Raw genomic sequence first — 24,586 nt, 5'->3', positions numbered from 1 at the left:
ACGGACTGGTACAGCTGCATTTAACTGGGAGAGAAAAACTTTTTCTTTTAGTAAAATGGAAACTACTGTTGAAAATGTCAGTGAGGGTTAAATGCTCTCTACATTGTTGATCAAATATAAAAGCACCTTGAAAATCCTTTAGGGCCACAATATCAAAGATTTAGGGTTACAATATCAAAGATTTAGGGTTACAATATCAAAGATTTAGGGTTACAATATCAAAGATGCCAGTCCACTTCAACCTCACTTATGTCTACATGTTGAAATCAAATCATCATTTGCAAGCAGCAAAGCAAATTCAAATTGATGGCATCATACAGCCATGCACATGTCCCTGTACATCCCCCTCACAAAACACAAAAACCCAACATAAAAGTTAAAAAAATTCTATTCCCAGCATTCAGATACAAAAGCCCAAACAAACTTCCAATATCCATCTATAAATAAACCACAGCAGTAAGTGGTGCCTTGTTTTCACAAAGCTGGATGGAAGTACAGTGAAGTTTAAGAATTAGACAGCTTCATAATCTGACAGTCAGCTGAGATTAACAGCAAGGCTACATGATTCTGATAAGCCATTCACAAAGCTACACATGCTCTCATCATCAGGGCAGGGGACATGACCTAGCCCTTACCTTTCGTCCACTGCGTTCAGACAGTTTCCAGTAGGTCTAACAAGGTGTGACCAATGAATGTACAGAGACACAGAGAAATGTAAAGAGGTTACTGTCTGTCTGGCTAGTATGAGAAATAGAACCTGGGCAAGACAAACAAGACTAATGGAACACATAGGAAGAAAGCAAGAGACAAAGAGAGGATTTCTGAGTGAGAAAGTACAAATTCTCGACTGTCACACACTTTAGACTTTGTGAAAGAAAGAAAGAAAGAAACTATAAGGACGTCACTCAGCTTCCCTCCCATTCAGATATAAAAGATAGAGAAAGTCAAAGAAAGGGAAATTGACACAAACGGAAATGAGGGGATAGACAAAGAGCAAGAAAAGAGGGAAATCACATCCTACTGTGTACATTCAAAGGGAGGAAGAGAGTTGGCTGACAAAAATAGGTAGAGAGTAACCTATTGAGGTCAGCCTTAGTAGAGACATGAACATGTACGCAACACAGAAACACTGACAAGTGAAATAATACTGCTTCACATGTAATTCCCATCATCCAACAAGAATGAATTCAATGCCTTGAGTAACACATTTGACTTGACTTATAATTTTTCATATTCATATACAGGGGACACTGATCTTTAGTTTCGACTCCTTCTGCCACTTATGAAAGGTAGTAGATGCTATCCAAAATATCGAAGACGATAGAGGATTTATCCTGTTGCATATTTTCTATTACGTTATCAAGAGAAGATTAACGATAAGTACCTCCACAAGATCAATCTCGTGCCTTGCAGGAACAGCAGCGATGACTTCTGGGATGTCCAACACGATGGCGGTGTCAATGCCGTGGATAACCACCTGGGGACCGTCCTCTTGCTGGCTGATGGTGTTCTCAATGCCGGGTGGGGTGTTTGGGTCCTCTTCATACTCCACTGTGTACCTCAGCTTACCTCCATAGGAAGTGATCTGTAGGAGACAGCATACATTATCCTTCTGGACACTATAGAGCAAGTTGACTACCACTGTTTTGTAAGTTTAACATAGGCCAAATATGCTATGGATATCAGCTAACTGCTTTGTCATTCAATTGACAACAATTAATCAAACTTGTACACTAAAAGATAACGTACACTACCCTTCTATAATTTTGACAAGACAAACCTGTTGGGCAAAGTCCTCATATTTTAAAGTGGCATACATGCAAATCAGAGTTCAGATAGACACAGTAAACACAATGTCACCAAAGAATTTCTTACCTTGTTGCCAAGGAAGACGTCGGGTAGGTTGAAGTAGACAGGAGAGAAGGGCAGCTCTTGGGCTGCAGCTCTGGCGTCCACTTCAACTTCATTTTCCCTGATGGACAGGCCTCTCTGGGTCTGCTGAGTGCGCCGGATGTTACTCAGGAAAAAGTTGTTATTGTCTGCATCAGGGGTCACCTGTCAAAGAAGTCAACACTTTGATGTCACATACATGTACAATTTTGGTATGGTAGCAGGCTACATCTTAGAATATTTCAAACTAAATCAAGTGGCAATGATAAAGAAGGAATCATTTTCCAAAAAACTAGAAGAAAAAGGCTTAATATAAGTTTGATTGGTTACCAACTTCTAGTTGCAGTTAAAACTGTTATAGTATTGACTCTCATAAAGAATACCATTCAACATTGGAACTACCTTGCTCTGTGTGCATATGAACTTCAATCCCTTACCTGCTCTGTGACAAGGTTGGCCTGCCTACACTGGTCTGTGATGCCGAAGCAGAAACAGCTGGTGCAGCCGTTGGGGTTCTCCTCCTCAAGGTTGAAGCTGCCCTCCTTACAAAGTGTGCAGGATTTACCTTCCACATTGGGCTGTAGGAAATAATTCAATAAGTTAGTATTATTGTGTAAAGTTTACCTATTCAGATGCGCTGCCTCTTTTTTGGTGGAGCAAAATAGACCAGTCTGGTTGTCAATCAAATAAAGCAATACAACCAAGACTGAATGCATGCCCAACAAACTTTTGCATTTGTACCCATTTTACTATGCATTCCTGAATTTTGATGGATGCAGGCAGGGCAATAGAATCAGTCTAAACTGTGAAAATCAAGCACTTGTGTTTGGCTGCTCTTGTTTGCAGACATTAATCCTTGCATCCAGAAGAGTCAATGCTGTCAATGCATTAAGGGCTCACTGACACCTATCCTAAATTGCAAAATATGCAGACCAAAAGTAATATCTCCCTGTAAATTAGTGAGGAAATTAGTAGACTCTTCTATTGGAACTTCATGTCATTCCTGCCAGTCTGGCCTTAATCTTCCCACTCACTTCCTGCCTGGACAGGAGAGTCCTACCTTGCATGAGCATGTCCCATTGTCAGCACAAGCACAGACATCGTTGGCATTGCAGGTGTTTGGGTCAGTCCCTGCCTGGTTACAGGTGCACTCCCGACAGGTAGGGAAGTCAAAGTAACCAAACTGGCACATGTTGCACTGCCTCCCACTGAAGTCATTAAGGCACCTAAAATATCAGGCAGAAACAGTTGCTTATTTCATTTCCAAAGGAGTATGGGATGAAGAAATCCATTCGGAGGTTTGTTTCCCCGTTACAGGTGAAGGGAATCAATACGGAATTCACTAGCAAAATTTCTATCATACTCATTCATTGTCAATTGAGGTTTATTGTTATATGTCATCTTGGGTAACAGCTCTCAAATGTTACACTGCTTTCTTTGTGTCAATCAAGTTTAGACACATTGACAATTGCCAGTTGAGGTCTAAAAATGCCAATCTTATCAACTCACTTGCACTGTCCAGTGGTCAGATCACAGTCATTTCCTTCAGATCCCACAGGATCACAGTCACAGGGAGTGCAGCCGTTCAGCCCATCCCAACCAAATGTCTCAGGTTTGCAGCTCTCACAACGGATGCCTACTGTGTTCGGCGGGCAGATGCAGTCTCCGGTTTGGTCATCACAGAAGCCGCCAGTACGGGAGCAGTCACAGGCTGGAATATAACACAACAAAGTGTTATGTACAAAATATAATACTTTTTAGGGGGACATCCAAGTTTCTTGCCCTACCTAAAATTTATTGTTTCTACAGAGACGAAAAACACTTCCCTGAAATAGTCACAAATGAGAGAGAAGCAGATACCTTATCTGATTTATAAGCAAATTGTAGTACAGTAACTATATATCTCACAGTAATAGATAACCTGACATACGTCGAAAGTCCATTTGGGGCCATTCCCTGTTTTTGACCTTGGAGCAATACCTATAAGCAAATACTTGATGACAACAAAAAAAGCCTAGAGGGGTCAAAGACCGTCAAACGTTATACGAACATCGACCTACCATGCAGCTACCCACTCAATCCTGAGTACCTGGCATGGGAACAGGACAGCCACTAAAAAAACGTTACTCCAAAAACCTGGTACTTCCAAGGACCCTTGTCACTGAAGAACTGAGATGTGCGACATTTACTGAAACTGACTACTAAAAAATTTTTTACTAAAACAATTAAAAAATGAAAGTTCGGAAGACTGCTGTGATATCAAATTAAGACCTTCCTTGCCCATGAGGACTTTCTTACCCTTGCATCCATCCTCAGAGAAGCCGTAGAAGCCGACATCACAGCGGTCACACTGCTGTCCTCCAACACCAGGTTTGCAGCGACACTGTCCGTCCTCATCACACTGGGTGGACAGGGAGCCTGTACTGTCACAGTTACAGGCCTGACAGCCTTCCCCAGAGTTTATACCAAAGAACCCTACCTGTTGGGACATAGAAGTCATGTAGCAATTAAAAAATCATAAAATGATTGTTGAACCATATTCTGACCAGGTACAATAGTCTTTTTGGGTCTTATATCAATTTGGAAATAGTAAAATAAACTGTCGTTGTGATGCCCCATATTGGACCACAGGAAGGCAATGATCGCATGTCTGTGCATTTTCTATGCTGTCAAATTTGCTGTAAGGCACGCTTTTATAGCTTGAACACACATGTTCTACCTGCTTATAATTAAATGTGACGTCACAGAAGCAGATAATTGCTGATTCGTTGTCATTTAAGACTGGAGTTGGATATTTGAGAATTTTGTGTTGGAGATTTGCTCCAGAAATTATATACTGTTAGCTTTATTGTGACTACGACAATAGGCTAGACTGGAACTCACGGCACACTGATCACAGTCCCGGCCAATCACATTGGGTCTGCAGCGGCACTGCCCGGTGTTCAGGTCACAGTCTTCCTGGTAGGACCCACGTGGGTGGCAAAGGCATCCTACAGCAGCAAAATGTAGAGCAACAGAATTTCAGTCTTCTACAAACCACACTACCAATCCACAGGTGTTAATGAAAAGTTGCAATTCAGCAAAAGTTAATCTTTCACGTCCATAAGGCAAAAGTCAGTTGGTTCTCTTCTGTACTATAACATCAAAATGTCTTGATGTTGTGTTTTAAAACTGGAAAAGGATAACTTATCAAAGCACACAATACATTGTTTAATCTCTCCAGTGTGATTGACTGCCAGAGGTATATTTTCAACATAAACAAGTGTACAGCAGAGGAAATCAGGAAGGTTAAATTCCTTACGCTGACAGTTCTTGGCATTGATGGCATCTCCAAAGTAGCCATCAGCACAACGTTCACATTCATCGCCTGCAGTGTTCCCTATGCACTTCAGACACTCGCCAGTGATAGTGTTGCAGTTGCCTTCATCGGTGGGGTCAATGTTGCCATTACAGGTACACTGTTTGCAAAGGTTCCCCACCTCAAGGGGGTTGCCAAAATAGCCGTCAGCACACCTGGTAATGGTAAACAATGGAACATTAAGTCAATAATAAAAAAAAAATAATAATTGGAAATTCATAAAGGAAATACTGACAGTAAGTTAGCTGACAATACACTTCACATAACAGTCCTGCATGTGTTCTTTCACAATTAATTCACATAGCACCAAATTTGCATTAGAGATAGGCTACAGCGTAAGAAAGATTAAACGAAAGGGGACTGAATATGTACGTGTTCACAATATCAGTTAGTTACCCATCATATTGCTTTTGTTGCAATTCTAATATAATGGAGTCAAAGTTGACAGTTACTTTTCGCATTGGAAACCTTCATGTCCGGGTGGGCAGCGGTCACAGAAGACTCCCCCATCCATAGCCACGCAGGTGGGGCTGAAGTTGTTGGAGGACTCCACCAGGGGGCAGGCACAACGGGAGCAGTCGTCGGGCGTTCCTCGGGTTGCGTCTCCATAGTAACCGGGAGCGCAGACCTCGCAGTTTCGTCCGGCTGTGTTGTGCAGACAGCTCTGCACAAGGGCAGAATTTGACAGATACGACTGCATTGCGTATCCACAAGAGAAGTCAGAGAGAAGTTTAGTTCACACCACACCCTAGCAGTGAGCACCTAGCATCACCTGGTTCTGCACATTAGTTGCTGTTAGATGTAGTTGTCCTGAGGGTGCCAGCATCGAGTTCAGCAGGTTGTTATCTCTATACATGTATTACCAAATCAGTAATGTCAAGAAGTGTTAGTGGTGTTAGTGTTTTATATTTTTGAAAAAAAAAAAACTAGATCTACAAAGCTAATATTAAGGTCTAATTCTTTTAAATTGCAGAGAAGTTATTAAGTCATTGACTGGTTCATATAACGGTCTATTGGAACTAAAGACAATGCATACATAATTATTAGGACAGACTGCTACACAAGTTTATACATAAAAGCACATTGTCTATGTTAGCAAAGATTACATTCTAGTTCATATTAATGTACAGCTTTAGTTTTGACATCTAGTACTGTTACCAGTGACTAACTACTTGCTAATCTTACCAAACATGTTCCTGTCACATCATCACACTCTTCAGCATGGCCGTTACACTGACAGGGTTCACACTGCCCTCCGTACAGCTGCCCGTTCACACGTCGGAAGCCCTTAATGCACCCTTCACAGGACAGGCCAGTGTAACCAATTGGGCACTGACATTGTTCCACATCAGATGCCAAAGTGGGGCCCACAGCTTCTGAAGAGGCCGACTCCATGCTTACGGAACTCAAGCTGTGGGAAACAAACATTCACCTCATGTCAATGCTTGGACTAGTCCTAATGTACAATACTGCTGATACATTGATTATTACAAACCTCCGTTCCAGGACAGAAATTTGCTTGTTGGGGCGGACAAAAATTTAAAAATTCCAAGAAAGAATTCGAAACTAGAAACAGAAGAAAATAAATTTTTTGTAGTCTTAAAGTGACAGATATTTAAAATGTCTGCTGTAAAATGTCTGCAGAAATACATAACATCTAGGGTGCGAAAAAATTACATGTTGGAAATTATTCAGAACATTTCCCCTTTTACAGTACATTGAAAACAGACTGGAGCTGATTAGTCCCAAGCTGATACAGTAAAGCTCTACCTTGATTCCACAGGGTTGGTGTTGTACGTTGCCCTGATCAACAGCTTGGTCACATCAGCCAGGACTGTCATGAGCTCAGTGCGGGAGATTCGTGCACCAACGTTGAAGGCAGAGTTGGGGTCCGCATACTCCCTCCATCCACTAGGGATGAGGTAGACAGTGACAGTCTCCTCCACACTTGGGCCCACCTGTCTGTTCTCTGTGTATGTGATGCTCCTCCCATTACCCTATGGGAATATGGGTCAGTTGATTAAAGGCATGGTTTATGAGATGTTGTGACAATAAAAACATCAGAATAAAAACTTCAACAAAGTCTTCTTGTTACACAACCTTCTTATAATTCTTCCATAAACGTTTTGACGACCATCTGTCGACGACCATTGCGTAACTGTTGAATTGATCTACCTATCTGATGAAACTATTTACGAAATCAAAATAGAAAGATTTTCTTCAACAAAAGTGGTTCAATTTGCTGAACCAATACCAATGCCAACACAACTTTTGTACATGTAAATATACAGATCATGATACATATTTCAAAAGCAACCCAAAATAATTGGCAAAATACTTGCAATGACAAAGAAATTCATCCATTTCAACTACAGTGGCAAAAGTATGCATAATGTACAAAAACATACTAATGATGAACCCTCCTATGCAGTCTTGTTTGCACAAGCCAAGTAAGCAGTTACAAGTCTACGCAAGATGCAGACACAAATGTGACAGATAAGAAATGCAGAAGAAACAAGAGAATGGAAAGACAGTAAAGGAGGAAGACCGTTATTCTTGTTCTTAAGTTCTGGTTTCCTCTTATGTTCTGGCTTTGCCTTGAGTTCTGGTTTCGCCTTGAGTTCTGGTTTCGTCTTGAGTTCTGGTTTCTCCTAGTGTTTTGGTTCAGCAGGTTGAAGAAGAACTCATCCTCAGAAGAGAGGTATGTGGAGCGGGTTCTGCGAGACAGAGGCCAGCCCCAGCGGCGGACGATCGGGCGCCACTGACCTTCAGTCGGCGCCATGTAACTGGAATGGATTTGGTCATACCTCCGAGGCTGTGCCTCTGTTGTCTTGTAGATTATCCTCCTACCCCCTCCCTAGTACCATTGATAGTGGGGAAGGTAGGAATACACACAGATGGAAGAATGGATAGATGGAAAGTAGGAAAGAGCAGACACAAACATTAGCAGCTAACTAGAAAGTGTGGCAGATTTACAAACACATAGGAGGAAATGTAACGAGAATATATGGTGTGAAAGGAGACAGTGAACAGAAGGAAAACACAAACATTCAGCAAACATAAAGGGAAATGAAAGCAATGTCTGGAAGGAAACCTCACAACTTTGGAAACTAAAACACCAAAATTGGATTTAATTCTGCTATGTCAGTAGGAGGTATGTCAAGTTATCCCAAAAAATTTAAAGTTGTCTACGCAATGAGTTTACAGTCTTTGAATACTTACCTCCATGATAACATCAATATCCACGGTGGGTCTTGCTGAGGGGTCCCCGCTATCACCTCGGTCAGATGTCCTGTACGACACTGTATACCGTAGAACTCCGCCATATGACTCCAACTGGGAAATAAACATGTGTCAGCATGGCCTAGGTTGTTTTTCAGATGTGACATATACCCGACGTTCAAACTGACACCCCTTAGCTGTACTCAAGCACCAGCCTTTACTTACATACACATACGTTATTTCAGGACCAGGCTTAACTGACTGCCTGTTGGTATCTTTTTCCATTAGTTTACAGGAATATAATTTTTTATATGCAAGTCAGCACGCTATCTAACTCTGCTGGAGAATTTCTTAACTCCTACTGCTTTGGCCCATAATTAACTTTGTTGGTGTCACACAGCAGGAAAAAAAGCTTGATCGACAAGACATTTTGGTCAGCAATAGGGTTGGTATCCTTTTGATCACTGTGTGAAAGGATAGGATGGGTTTCTAACCTGGTTGCCGAGGTATTCCCTAGGAGCACTCCAGTAGTACAGACTCCCAAGGTCCCTGGCAGCTTCAAAGTGTGGCACAGTGATGCGGTTGAAGCCATCATCCCTGGGGTACACAAACCTGTCCCCCTGGGGTGCCCTGACTGTCCATCCCTGCATGGTGGTGATCTAGTAGAAGGTGGAATAGTTAGTGAGCTGCTGTATTCTAATCTGAAAAATGAGCCCTGGCTAAAGCTTGCACATGAATGTGAATGTCTGTCAACACAAAATAAAGGAGATAGCAACATTCCTGTAATTTATATACAATGCACCTTTGTTCCTGTACACTGTTAAAATATATTAATATACAGCAGGCTTACATCAAAGAGATCTAGTTACAAGTGCAAAGTAAGGAAATTTTACTGTCTTCTAATATGTTTCCAGTGTTAATGCTGAGTTGTAACGAATAACTCTTAGAAAAACTTCCTATCAACACTATACAGTCCTTTAAAAAAATTCAACTTGCCGTACCTGTTCCCTGTACCATGGCACACTCTGACACTGGTTGGTGACATCGAAGCAGAAGCATGGCTGGCAGCCGTATGGGTTGTTCTCTTGTAGGTTGTAGAAGCCAGCTTTGCAGCGATCACAGAACTGACCCTCAACATTGTCCTAAAAAACAGTATTAACATTTGAAACAACATCACCTTCAAGAGCACTTGTCATAACTACTGTCATGCTGACTTGATGATGGCTTTTTCATCTGATGTCCCTGGCACTCTTCAGCTATTTGACAACATACTTATTTCTATATCAAAAACGTTACCACGTTAGGTTATGGTTAATACATAAAAACAGCATACAGATAAGCAATGAAAATGTCTCCTTGACTAGGCTATTCTCCAACTTAATCAATGGCTGTGAATTGTGTGTTTGTACAACAGAGAAAACTGTGCAAGGAAATTTGTCTTGGCAAAGAGGACTGACCTTGCAGATGCATGGGCCAACACAGACATCTTCATTCACACTGCCAGCGACACTACAGTCACATGGTTCACAGTTGGGATAACCCGTGTAACCTCGGGCACAGCGGTCGCATCTTGGTCCGCCAAAGCCAGGTCTACAGTAACACTGGCCTGGCTCCTAAAGTACAAAAAAAAAACATGCCATCAGAACAACATTGGCTGTACTCATTTTCTTCTACTTTGGTAAAATCATTATTACTTTGTATGTACAATCATAATGATAACTTTCAAACCTAACCTTAAAGAACATCTTTTGTTCCACATCAACCACTTCTAAATGTTCTTTTATCTTACCAAACCCTCAGCGATCCTGGTGTCATCCTTCACACACTGGCCCCTTCGGCTGGGATCTTCACCAATAGGGTTACACTGGCATTCTGTAAGAGACAAGCAGCACATGTGTAAGGTCTTGGTCACAAAGTACTCCTCATGAGTAGCCTGAACATTTGGATACATTGCCCCTAAAGTTTAAGGCAAGCAAAACTAAAGGCACTGTGTTGGTCACACTTATGTCAGCGTTGTTACTTTCTGGGGAATGTTTTCAGTGATACACATTTTGTCATAGATGTTGTTATAAGTATACCTCATGATAACAGCAGTTAAACACTTTGTTATGCAGTACAAGGATTTAGACAGTCTTATCTCTTATCTTTCAAGCACAACTACTGAGTCACACAAAGTTGATGCCAGAGACTGACCTCTACATGGGTTGGGATCATCCCTCGGTATGCCTGCAGGTCGGTAGAACCCATCAATGCACTGTTCACAGTTGTTACCCATGGTGTTGGCCTGTAACAAGGAACAACAGAAAGTTGACATTTTGAGCAGTGCCCATGTACTTTCAGGCAAACAAAATTTAACTTGCCTAAGATACAGACATTTCCCAAATCCAGAGTTACACAGTTAGGTAGCAGTTAACAAACCATTTGGTATCCTAATAGTTCAGCTGTATTATGCAATGGAGAAGAAATTTAATGCAGGATGATAAAGAATGAACACAGAAAATGGATACAACCCAATTATCTTGCCAATAATTATAGAATATTGACACGTGTCAATCATTTCTCAATGAGGCACTGGAAAAAGATGAAATTATTGTATGGGCATTGAAATCAGCACCACCTTCGGATTGAGATACTTCTAAGAGCATAGGTTCCCCGCACAATAATTAATATACCCAAAGTATATATATAAACATTCCATTAACTGTTTGTTCAAGTTTTTGTCATCATTCAAGACCACAGTACATTCAACCTTGTTTGTTCCCAAACATAGCACTGATTATGAGTTGAGAAGAAGAGCCCCCTACCCTGCAATTCTGGCAGACACCACCGCCTTCATAGATGCCAAGGATGTTCACACTCTCCCTGCGGTCAGCCACACCCTGGTCATACACACACTCGTCAGCATGGCCAAAGCACTGGCAGGCTGTAGGAACACAGGGCCAACATTACAGTCACTCAAAAATAACATGACCTACAGGCCAACACTGCAAACATTAGCATAGAAGTAGTAGTAGCTGTTTATGACATGCATTATTCCACTACATGTATGACATGTTGCTGCAAATGAGGAAATTTTAAACCACTGCGTTTGATATATTCTTGTTGAGATTGTTGTATGTACAAAAGTTATCTCACCTTCGCACTCATTACTGCTCTCAGCTGTTCCAGGTTGCCATGGTTTCTGGTTGAAGAGTGGACAGCAGCGCTCACAGCTCTCACCACAGGTGTTGTGTTCACACTGGCACCTCAGAGTCTACAACATTCAGGAGGTGCAATGCGTTAAAGTTCTACCATATCTAAAGACAACCTACACTCAAACACAAAGACTAATATTACTTAATATGTAAAATGTAAAAAATGATAGAGTTATGAAAGGTGTTCCATTTCATTTCATTTTATTTGTTTTACTTTTACTTTTTATTTGAGTTACATCGCTCAGGCTTCAGCCTGTTTTTCAGGACTCCCTGGACACATATAGAAACAGACACCATACAATACTTGTGAACTACACACCGTTTCACATCTTACTAATGCTCACCTGGGCACCAGGAACTTGTGGGCAGACTTTGGCGTGACCAAAACAGATACACTGTCCTCCAACAGAGACATCTTTGATGGAGTAGAAGTACTGTGGAAATGACAAGAGATGGCTTTTCTTCACAAAACAGTCTCTGAGTCTGCTAAATAAGCTTTAAATTTGTGTTGATTCCTACATAAACATGAACTTGACATACCAACAATGATACAGCAAGATATCATATATGGTGGTATCAAAACCTTTCACATGGACACAATGGGAAGTCAGGGCTCGACATACTTTTTCCTGCATACCTGCACTGGTGCAGGTAACATTGAAAATTACCTGCACCAGACAAATTTTACCTGCACCAGTCTGAATTTAGGAAGTATGGATCATGCTAAAATTGTTGTAGAACCATTGCTATTTTTTCTTTTATACTTTATAGGTGGTAACAGTGAATACAGCTAACAACAATCCACATACACCTACATCATAGGACATTTATGTATAAAACCCAGTACTAGTACATGGACCAGTGCAGGTTAGGTGCAGGTAGACACCAGAAATACCTGCACAGCTCCAATTTTACCTGCACTAATGTGCATATGCAGGTAGTATTTCGAGCCCTGGAAGTGGTATTGAAGCCTTTCACATGGACACAAAGGGAAGCGTTTTTGTATTGTATATGATATTTTATCAGCATTTGAATGGCCACAGTAGATTGCAGTAGATTGTTATATGTTAGGCAACAAACATTCTGGAAAAGAATCAAAATTACAATTTACATACAGTCAAACCTGTTGCGTGACCACCTCTACATAAGGATCATCTGGCCGATATGACCACTTTTAGATGGTAACTTTAATAATCTTTCTACTGACACAAGCATAAGAACCCTGTCTATAGGAACTGTCATCATGTTATCAGTCTTCTGGGGTAGTTTAGACTGTAACACAAAAATACTTTTGTCAGGTTTTCCTTCTTCCAATGTAGGCCTTACCCTTCTGGTGACGAATGCATCGATGGTGTCAGGGCGCTGTGAACTCAGGGTCATGAGGTCAGCATTGAGAGTGCGAATCCTCTGGAGGCGCAGGCGGATGTAACGGGCTGAGGTGAACTCCTGTGTGGAAACCAGCACACGTGTTTGCATGAATATCTGATTATACACTAACTGGTCTGAATACAATATGTGAAATACAGCACATAATGTCAGCATTGATAACTAGTGTTCAGTTGGGATTGATGGCAATATTTTAACATTAATACATTTAAGGCAATACAAAATTTGTAAGACACATTAAAGCCATATGTATAGGGGCCAGAGATAACCAAAATCGACATTCATTGCCTTCCACTTTCCAGCAAAAGTACACATTTGTACATGGTTGAAATAACACGAAGAAATGCCTTACCCTGAGGGTGTCTGATGGGTTGTCTACACTGGGACGACCATTGATGAGTGAGACGTGAATCTGTGCACAGAATTCATATTCATTGAGAAGACATAAAAGTATAAAGACGTAACAGTTCATATTGTACTAACAAAACGTGATAGTAGAAAGCACATTCAACGCAGTGGATATAAACAAAAAATCAACTGCGTACAATATGGCATGTTGTTTTTGCTTTTGCAGCATATGTCTGCTTTTGCAGACACAACCTTAGTCATACGATTTCCTCAAAAACCCAGTTAAAAGGATGTAATTACAGGATGATCAACTGTTAAAAACAATGACAGGGACATCACCTCTCCATTCTCAAATGGTGGAAACCTGGAGTAGAAGGATGTGCAGATGACTTCATCGTCCTGGGTGAACTGGGGCGTACCGATGGTGGGGGTGATGTTGTAGTTCTGGTAACATTCCGAGTCCGAGATGGCAAAGTACTGCCACGGGCGGAAACGGACTCCATCCAAGGATCGCTCCAGAATCCAGTTGCCGGGACGTGGAGTGATGGCTGTCTTGATGATCACATAAGCCACTTGGAAGATCTAAGATTGAAGATTAAACAATGGATGCATCAATAAAAACTCATTGACTCCATCACCACATACAAGTCAAGAAAGCTACAACTTTCAGGACTCACCAGGAGCAAAACATTGACATACCTGTACTGTAAGTTAGAAAGAATATCAAATCTAATGATTTTTAAAAATCCCCCAAAGTGTGAAACTAGGGTTCTGTCTGCAGTACTGCTGTTTAAAGGTAGGTGTCTCTTGTAATAATGCATTACATTTAATACCTACCCTCCCACATCCACACAAGGTTGATTGTAACTTAAACGTTAAAGGCATCGCCAGGAGAGTCAACCCTGTGTGGGAGGTGGAAATACCTGGAGACCAACTGACAGAGGCATTGAGGAATGATGACGATATAGCAATCCAATGGACTGAGTCTAAAGACACTGTACCAGCAGCATTGACAACATGGCTAAATACATGTTCCTAAAGTCAAGATGGCTCTTCAGGATGTTGGTTGAACACATCAGAAAGGAAACAAGCATTATCTTTATCTTTTTTGTAGAATAGAGACGTAAGACAGACAAAAATCTTAGAAAAGCATTTCATCTTCCTTCAAAAGAGGCGTTCTCAGTTTGATTTGCATTGATTATTCAATGCAGTTCAACATGTCTTATTCCTTTAGGTGAAGCAAGATTTCTTTTTAAAATTCAGTTTTAGCTGACTCACTATAATTCAACTTCACAAGTTGTTGGTAATCTACTCATTCTTTTTTCATTTTCTGTCCAACCTTTCAGTCTGTTTAGTGCAATACATGTACTTTGGACACCAAACAACACACTGACAAACACCAGCCCAACATTAATGCAGGAGATCCCCTGTTTTTCCCCCACACAGCAGTTTCCTGTGCCTCAGACAAAACACACAGATGTTTCCCCTTTTCCTTGCTGCAGGTCACCTCCTAATGGTGCTCATGCAAACTGTAGGAAGGAAATGTGATAAGGGAGAATATCTTGTTATCTTCATGCTATCTCCAGCACTCAAACCTTGTAGTGGTCAGGCATATCATCAGTACTAGTCAATTGCTAGTGCTGCTTGCCTCCTCAACTCACTGAAATGCATTGCTGAAAAACAATCACTCAGTGGTGCACTTGTCTTGTGTCTCTAGAAGCAAACATGGCAAAAGAGGAGTGACATCAGGGATGGTTTAATAACTGATGTAACATAATCTACCCTCTATATGTATGTTGTTCCTATACTGGAGAGATCATATCTTATCTGATGATGAAGAAATCTTCTTGTTCTGTAGTTCTATTTACCAGACTGGTGTACAGTCTAGCCTGCCATTCTTGGACAAAGGGTTAACACGTTTTTGATAAAAGTCTTCTTAACAAGTCAATGTACACAACTGTACTAAATGTAGACTAAAAGCAGCTGTGCGAACAAATGTCTTAGTTTTTCATGTGTTCTCATTGCTGAAAACACTAAGCAGCTACGACCTTCCAGACACTTTAAACTTTTAGGTCAACTACACATAATACCATGCACACTGCCTGCTGTAGTCCTTTGGTTAACAAACTGCAGGGTTCTACAACAGATTTGTTATGGTCCTGTGCTCAGGCATTCAAGATTACTCTGCCTGTGTGGTGTCTTTCAGAACCTGCCAAGACAAATTTCCCACTCCTGTTATATAGGCTAAAATTTGTGTGCTTCTTCTGACTTGGTCTCTCAAGAACCATCTGCCACCATAAGTGTCCACTAAATGTATGCTGGTCAGTGGTTCTTTGGTAGAAACACAGTATAGATTCACAAGTCTTGGTAAGGAATATTCAAGTTTGTAAGTGTGATCAAAGTCAGGGCCCGCTGTAGATCTTAATGACATACAATATGTAAGCACTATATGAAGTCTGCTTCAGTTCATGCAAATACACCTGAGGGGTAGGCAGGTGAAGAGTTAAATGGTGGAGACATCTCAGACTATTGACTGTCACAGGTCTCCTAGCATATCCTACAGAGCCACAAGATAGTATCATAAGCTGTCCAATGAGTGAAGCTGGCCAAGTAGTGTCCATTAGCCCCTCCTTCGACATCTTTATGACACTATATTATGCCACCAAAGGATCTGCTTGGAGATTAAGTCAGAGGCAGTTGACCAAGTTGTGTAAGAAGAAAACATATCCTTCTGCAGCCTGGCTTGTTTGCACATTGCGCATCCTTGACAATTACAGGCTCACTGATACTTGGGTGGTCACAATCACGTGCGTTAATGTGTCCAAAATAAAGAGACATGAACTAGATCGTAGCTTAAATGTCACTTTCTAACCTTCAGGCATCATCAAATGTTCAGAGAAAAGGAGTAAATGTCTAAAAAGGATTCCTCTTTTTCTATAATGTACGAGCCAAGAGAAAAGTAGTTGTATTGGTACAACCACACCTTGCCTGCTTTGAAAAGTTTTAACTGCATAAAAATTAATGAGTAACAGGATAGTGAACCACAAAACTAATATATACAAAACAATTTCATGGTTAAATGGACAGTACTGTAAAGGAATTATGGCATGTTTATTTATCCCAAATTTTTCAGTAACAGGTGGATTGCTTACACCAAATTAGACAGGAGATATCCAGGTATGGTAAGGAGGAAGGCACATTGTTGTGAAAATATCCTCCTGTCAACTTGATGTTTGGATCATGACCTTGTCTCATTCCTCATGTGCAACCAAAGACATACCAGCAACAGGACACGTCCCAACAGGAGATCAGAAGATACATGTACATTTGAGACTATCACTGTTGACTTTTTACAAATGGGATGCTCAATAGCAACATTATATACCAGTGGACATTCTGCCTGTTGGAGGAAAAATCACATGTTTATCCAGTTTCATTAACTTTCCATTGGTTGCTCCACATTCCTTATAGGATAGTATCCATATGTGCATGTGGCAAGTGTGGTGGGAGGGGATCAGGGCTCTAGCAAAGATTCTGGGGGAGGGGGCGACAGGGTTAGGTTAAGGGGTTAGGTCAGGGATACTTGTGGAGTGGCATGATTGGTTAGCATGTTAGGTTATGGTTAACATGATATTGTTAGCATGTTGGGCCTAGTTCTAGTAGGGAGTTGAGCTTAGTTGGTCTGATTAGCTAAGGGCTAAAGTAGGATGGAAGTATTCAATATCAAGAGAAGAGGGACCTTGGGTGGCAATTTGAAAGTCACCTCCCCCAAAAAATCATTATTCTACATATTCCAGTAAAGGGTCAGAGCCCCGGCCAGCTACTACTTTTACTCATTTGATTTACTTCACTGCTGTCTAAGGCCCACTTTACATTACGTTTTTTGCGTTAGCGGGACTGGCGATAACGGGACTGCGTTAGCGGGAGCCCCATGTAAAGAGAGTTCCCGTTAACGTAGTCCCGCTATCGTCAAATTTTCTCCCGTCCACTCCGAAGTGTACGCCCGTAGGCTCAGCGGGAGTCCCCCTCAGCGCCAAACTGCGTATAAAGAGAACACGTCGGGCTCGCGTTAGCGGGATTTAGACGTTTAGCATAAAGCGCGCGCTTATTAGCATATGGCGCGAAAATGGTGGGTACAGATTTGCAAAACATTGGAGGAAAATATTGCCAGCAGCGATCATGTTCATAACGCTGGGTAAGAATACAGTGATAAGAAAACAGTCTCCTGATAGTTACTTTTTTATATACTAGTAGAATGAATGTCAACCCAAAAATCAACCCGAACTACGAAGAAAAAATGGTTTTCACGGCCTGCCTTTTCTGTAATGGCCACCTACGCAGGCTCTTACGTCAATCGGGTCTGCAGTCAACCTTCAAAGCAGGCGGGATGTCAGCGAAAAATAGTCTCATTCTCACATTTTTGGACGACCTACTTTTGCACAATTTTCGTGGAAGACCTGTAAAAAAATATACAAGTTCGATTCCGAATATTTTCTCCTGCAACACATCGTTACGTTGTACCGAAACCAGAAGCCGCTATCTCTGCAAATTTTGTATGAAGTAATCCCATTACGCGTCTCCGATTGGCCGTTGCTATGACAGTGGTGGCCGTTGCTATGACATTGGTGGGGAAATTCCCGCCACATGAACTGCTGACAGCTTGAGTTTTTACGTACGAGGTAGTTATTATACCTGCAGGAATTATGCGTATATTCACATTTATTTCAGTACGTAGCCATAATTTAGCAGGTCATCACTGAAAGAAAGGGATCTTCTATCAAACAGTTCGCTTTGAAAGGGTTTTTAAGTTAAGTGCTTTTTTATCGAAAATTTTGTGGTTGAAGTTACCGGAAGTGTCAGCGAAACAACAACGTAGTCAGGGACTTGTATTTCTCATGCAAGTCTCGTATTTGAATTTTCAATCACTTGGTAGCTGTACGCAAACAAAAAATTAACGTTTGTTCAATATAACAATGTGCAGCAAAAAGGAACTGCGATCTTTACGGGTAGACTTTCACCAAGATTTTACATTCCACCGCGCGCCGAGGGTGTCCTGTCAGATTTCCGGGCGGTGTGTCTAAAGAGGTGCCGATAGCGGCGTCCCGATAACGGGAAATTTACCGCTAACGCGAAAAGCGTAATGTAAAGTGGGCCTAAGTGTCTTTATTTTCCTTCCTTGCTAGAACAACCTTCAACAAGAATGTTGTAGACAACCTTGTAGTCTAGACAGACCCAGGTGGAGGGAGCACCCCCATTAAGCTCTATGAAAACATTTGTTTCTTCCCTGTGTCTGTTAATATCCTAGCTTGCACGGATAATTTCATAACCAAACTCCTAGAAATATTCTACAGTTTACATTGATGAAGGTCACATAAGATTCAACTGAGAAGGGAATGGTTTATCATTATGTGAGGATAAAATAGTAGTATGTAATGTCTAGAGTTAGCACCTCCCACACAAATCCCAGCTGTTCTTTCCCAGACTGGAACCAGCCACCATAAGATCACAGGCTTGATATTCTCAACTCATTTTCATCACACCCATAAAAAGTGGGTGTTCAACAAAGAGTATGTTTGTTTAATCCTTGTAGATCTAAATCCACAAAATACATGTACACACCTATGTTGTTTTTATGAAGCTACACAAAACATCCCTTCTCTACTTGGATAGCTCCATTTTAGTTTCAGCTGCCTTGCATTCTAGCTGGGCCATGTCTGTCTAAATACCACAGCAAGGTTCAGGTTTCCTTGCCCTTCTCCATATATGGTGGTACCCTCTGCCTCAGTACTACTACCCATGTCAGATTCTGTCTACTGTAATATGTGATATTTCTTTTGAGCAGTAACTTTTTGGATATTCTGTAGCAAAAACAAGGAGGGTTGATGGGACTAAAATGAGCTGTTGGTGTGTGTGTCTTTCTCTGATAGGGAGGAATTAAGGTAAAATGATTGTCATGGATGGTCACAGCAGTGCTGTAGGTGTAAAAGGGTCAGTTCAGAGATCAACAAACAAGTCTTTTATGTGCTGTCTGAATTTCTGACCTGGATTTCACTTGGTAGGGCAACAATTAATGGACGCTCACTATTTCATTCAACTGCTGATGCCCAGAGCTAAATATATGTATATGCACAATAGTGGCAGTTAAAATTAATAATAAAATTGACCAACAAACAAATCTCTCCTGCAGTCCATCCCATACAGAACATGAAATATCATTATCAACAGCATAATGATAATAACAATGTGCTATGCTAAAAAAACAGCATAGAAATACAAAAGGCATTGCTACATCACTAACCCCAACCCCATGCACACAAAACTGAAACAATGCAAAAGCAGATTTTAAAAGTCAAGCCTGCTTTTTGTTTTCCTCATTTTGCAAACTGTCCAGATTATTTATCACAAAGTGACCAATATCAATTCCTCGAAGAATACCTGGGTTAGTTGGTCAGTCGTCTCTGTCAGAAGCAGTAAAAAAAACCTTGTTATCATTACGCAACAATACTGACCTGCCCCAAGTCCAGTGTTATAGTAACCCAGTTGTACTGTCGTCCCTGAGAGATGGTTGGACTCTGCCACCAACTGTTGGTCCCGTCGATGGCATTCTCTATGGGATGTCGTAAGTACGGGTCATTGTCATTGCAGACGCTGCACTGTGGGTCCTGTGGGAAGGGTTCCCCCGGCACGTGTTCCACCAGTTTGCAGTAGTTCTCGGGTCCGTTCAGTCCGCATGTTGCATTGGACGTAATCTTCGCGTTCGTAGCAAGGTTGAAAATCAGAGGGAAGAGACCTGGAAGTTGCAAAATATATTGTTATGTATGATGCTTGCTATAAAAGGATATCTTATCTACATGGAACCACTTCTTCTCTGTTTCCTTTAGGATAACAGTATATATTACCTCTAGTCATTACTTACTCATCTAAATGAAGCAATTCCAGAAATCATAACTAGCAAATCCAGGCCTGGTAATATTTCCTAATCAGAACATCAGACAGTCACAATGAATTTCCAGTTTTCACCCTCCATGACATTCACAATCTGTGCTATTCCCAAACCAAAAGTAATTCTACATAAAAAATGAGGCAATAATAATTGGGCAGGTGGGTGGCTGGGAAATACAAAATAGCAGAAAACAGACATGCAATTTCTTTACACACATTGGCCGGCCATTGTCATATCAGAAACTCCCGTGCTGCACAGCCGTGCAGGTAAAAACTAAAAAAACTCCCACCACAGACTTCGCACCTTGTTACAAATCAGCTGTAATGTGGTAGAGTGATTACACTTAAAAGGCTTGATCCATCCATTTGTGAGGAAGAGGTGAGGAGAGAGAGTGGATAAAGATCCCAACCACTACTATCCCTGCAAGCGAACCTCTGCTTGGAGAACAACTACAACGTACTATCTTCATGGGTGGTCCTAATGGTGTGTACTTATCTTCAAATAAGTTGTAACCCACTGACAGTGAAGAATAGTTCCTGCCTGTTCAACTAATATTACAGGTTTGCCCCCATGGGCACAAACATCTCTAGAGACAAAATGCAAAGCCCAAGATATCATCTCTGTTACCATCAACAATAGGACAGATGAGGCGTGTAATTGTAGCCTATTTAGTCCATGCTGATGCCTCTGGAGATACTGACTAATGAGGTACATAACAGACTGGGATACACAGCTAGTTTGATACTTCTTTGTTCTTGACAATAGGTACAGGGGAGAGCCACTTTATCATCTCTAACAAAGGCAAATAATTACACGTATATTCATCATCTTTATAGACAAAGAGAAAACAACTTTCCTCTTTACATCATTCATAGAACCCAAACATTACGGGAAAAAAAAGTATCCCTTGTCTTCCACTGTTCCAGAAAAAGAAGTCAAGATTTTCTATAATGTAACGTTAGGTGCATATGGATTGTTATTAGCTGCATTGACTGTTACCACCTATAAAGTATACAAGAAACAAGAGCTTCTGAAAAAAGCTAGTCTTTCGCTTACTTATATTGTGTAGGTAAAATTGTTTGGCATAGTTTGGTCAAGCGTGGGTGCCAAGTCTGCAACGTTGGCAGCTCTGGCACAGTTTGGTCAAGTGCTAGGTTATATAACTGTTTAGTAAGGTAGTGGTTCTCACAGAGTATATTTTACTTGAACTGTATAATAACACAACTGCATGAATGATGTTAACTTTATTCGGATTGTTTCGCTGTTAAGAACGGCTCTGTTACAGTACAACAGGGTTTTATGAAAGTGCACTGTAGTAATCAAATTTATCAGTAGATGTGTCCTGAATTTCTGCAAGAACAAACAAAGTATTGTCACCATAAACAACTGAACATAAAATATTAACATGGCATATACAGTAATGGAAATATTTTTTTTAATGGCAAGATCATGTGAAAGGTAGATATTTTAAACTAAAACAGGTCCGTGGTATGTTTAATGGAACGTTTCGTTTCTTTTAGTAACGCAATTATGCTTTTACTTGACGGAGTCGTGACGTCACGCGTCAGACTCACTCCGTCGAGCTCGGTCAGAATCTTCCCTTTCGAAATTATAAATTAAATGTGGGTAATTCTATTTTCAACGCATCCGAGGGCTACTATTTTGCTGAAAGAAGTTTGTTACACGAAAATAGCCTGAAATTTCTTAGAGTAAGAAATTTCCGAATACGCCCCCCTCCCACACCATGTCAGATGCGGCGCACGCATCTTACACAATTCTAGATTTTGTAGCGGTGATTTTCCATAAAACAAAGTAAATGACATGTCAAACTGTTCTCTACAATGTCTGTTTTATTATAACCAAACAGCGAACATGTTAGTTTATAAATTGTATACAATCTTACGAAGAAATCCTCACCGTTCACATCCGTCTCTGCAAATTCCTGCTTATAAGCCATACAGAAACCAAGCAGCACATTCATGGTAGGCCGATACGTATGTCATAACGTTACATACCGTCGAATCTGCAGGGTAGAATATCTCGCTAGCACGATATGGCATGGACCGCAAACCAAGCAGCACATTCATGGTAGGCCGATACGTATGTCATAACGTTACATACCGTCGAATCTACAGGGTAGAATATCTCGCTAGCACGGTATGGCATGGTCGACCCGGACGGACGGACGGACGGACAGACGGACAGAAATCTAATATCGGTCTGATTGCCTTTCGCCGCGGAAGCGCGGCGAAAGACAAAAATAGCAATGATTCCTGAACAATTTTAGTATGATCCATACTTCCTAAGTTAAGAGTGGTGCAGGTAAAATTTGACTGGTGCAGGTAATTTTCGATGTTACCTGCACCAGTGCAGGTATGCAGAAAAAATATTTCGAACCCTGCATTATAATCATTCTAGTTATTATTCATCTCTCAACACATGTAGTGAGGGAACAAAACTACATCACAGTTAGTGAGTTACATGTTGAACTACCATGGCCTTGCATTGATTTTTTACCCAAGGTATCAAAATTTTACCATACGCAGTTTGGCAGCAGTATAAGATCAGAGGGCAATTTGTTCATTGTTGGCAACTGACATTTATATCATATACTAATATTACTATAGGAACTTTGCCATATTTAGTTTCTATTTCATTTCTTTCAAAATTCATTTCTGTGTAGATTATTGTCCACAACATTACATATATGTACTAATATAATGTAGCAGTTTAGAAAACATGGTGTCTTCAAGGCACTTGTGCAAAATTATCCAAATATAAAGCATATCATGATAACAATGTCTTTCTTTGCATCAAATCCTTTTTGTACATTGTAAGTATTTGTAATTTACCATGTTGACTTTCTGTGCATAATTTGGATGAAATGCTGTAAGGTTTTGATCATAAACCAAGGTATTCATATTATCAAATACTTCCCAACACTGGTGCCAAAACACAAACTCTAAAAGCAACAATTCTGAGAAAAATAAAGCTTGATCAGAACTTTGTTATTAGAATATAAGAAAACTATGGAGATGAGTGGTATCAATAGCCACTGAAGTGGAAATCATTGAAGGAATGCTAGGACAAACACCGAATCCTTCCTCTGCTCTTTCTCTTACCTTATCCCTCTTTCCGAATGAACAATATTACCATTTTGTTGGAGAAATACAATTAGCTGTACGGTATTTACTTAGCTGCCAGCAGAAGAGGAGCTTTGTTACAGTGTGTGAAGATTTATTTGTGGGCCCTGCTCTGGTGACATCTGAAACTATGCAGTCCTGAAAGGGCAAGGTTCCAAATTCCTCAACCTGGTAGAGGCCCTCAATGGGCAGGCATGAACTACATTTGTACTAGTATCCAGAAATATGGTAGTACTAAATATAAACTGTACTCTTTTCCAGGAAAAAGTCCTTCACAGCAGCATAACACTACACTATTCTAGTGGAAGCTTTACCTTTAAGTGGAGACGTGATATGTACAAAAGAATGCAGTGACCACAGAGGGGGAGGGGAGGTTTGAGAGCATGAACTTCAAACAAAAACCTCCTGTTTTGGCAGCCCTCCCCAGCAAAGTTGTGCAACAAATATGTACTCAGAAAGTTCTCCTAGTGTTACCTGGGCTTCAGAAACATCACTGCCTTTGTAAGTCCAAAATTGCATTATGATCTTTGTATACTAGATGGCCTCCAGAAAAAAGGTCCCATAACTATTCCGTTCCGTTTTATATCTCCAGATTCTTTCATCCCATAAAGCTTATTGCACTGACCCTACACCTGATCTTAGCAACCAACCCCTGAAGATGGTAACACTAGTTCCTAATCCTATATCTGTTGTTTTTAAAAACTGGGCACTTAGGGATATCAAGTCGGCAAACTGCAATATTTTGAAATAACAATAATTTTGAAGAATTGCAGCTTGACGATTTGCTATACCTAAATACCCTATAGATTGCCCCCAAATAAAGGTGAAGTTACTGTAGCATTGCAGTATAGAGTGGCTACCTACTGAGTGACCATGATGGAATATATATGTCCACTTTAGTACAAAATAAACAAAAAGTAGTCTGGTCTGGAAGGGCCTCCATTCCTTTGAACACTTCTAGTTTTCATGCTAAGGAACACTTAGCCCCAAAAGAAACAGTTTACTGATTTGCAACTGAAAGAAAATGTGAGTTACAGATAAAAGCCACCTAGTATGGCAGCATATGTAAAATAGTCGCAGCTATTAACAGTAACCATCATTC

At 40.8% G+C, this 24,586-nt stretch overlaps 1 protein-coding gene across 1 annotated transcript in view; it reads right to left on the bottom strand.

The window, feature by feature from the left end:
• Positions 1-24,586, bottom strand: part of LOC118408193 (laminin subunit alpha-2-like) — a gene marked incomplete in the record, with an annotated part of 72,598 nt that overhangs the window by 29,398 nt on the left and 18,614 nt on the right. Inside the window, 25 exon segments of the mRNA XM_035808830.1 lie at positions 1,385-1,585; positions 1,876-2,055; positions 2,328-2,468; positions 2,951-3,116; positions 3,400-3,601; positions 4,189-4,369; positions 4,774-4,880; positions 5,192-5,403; positions 5,701-5,942; positions 6,434-6,659; positions 7,019-7,245; positions 7,797-8,105; positions 8,471-8,584; positions 8,965-9,129; positions 9,472-9,612; positions 9,928-10,083; positions 10,260-10,342; positions 10,664-10,754; positions 11,275-11,393; positions 11,606-11,723; positions 12,009-12,098; positions 12,991-13,110; positions 13,403-13,462; positions 13,738-13,980; positions 19,908-20,188. Of these exon segments, the coding sequence (XP_035664723.1) occupies positions 1,385-1,585; positions 1,876-2,055; positions 2,328-2,468; positions 2,951-3,116; positions 3,400-3,601; positions 4,189-4,369; positions 4,774-4,880; positions 5,192-5,403; positions 5,701-5,942; positions 6,434-6,659; positions 7,019-7,245; positions 7,797-8,105; positions 8,471-8,584; positions 8,965-9,129; positions 9,472-9,612; positions 9,928-10,083; positions 10,260-10,342; positions 10,664-10,754; positions 11,275-11,393; positions 11,606-11,723; positions 12,009-12,098; positions 12,991-13,110; positions 13,403-13,462; positions 13,738-13,980; positions 19,908-20,188 (4,175 nt within the window).

Source organism: Branchiostoma floridae, chromosome 2 (assembly GCF_000003815.2).
Source record: "Branchiostoma floridae strain S238N-H82 chromosome 2, Bfl_VNyyK, whole genome shotgun sequence".
Taxonomy (NCBI): domain Eukaryota; kingdom Metazoa; phylum Chordata; class Leptocardii; order Amphioxiformes; family Branchiostomatidae; genus Branchiostoma; species Branchiostoma floridae.
Note: the sequence above shows the minus strand (reverse complement) of the source record. Positions and strands in the feature narration are given on the sequence as shown.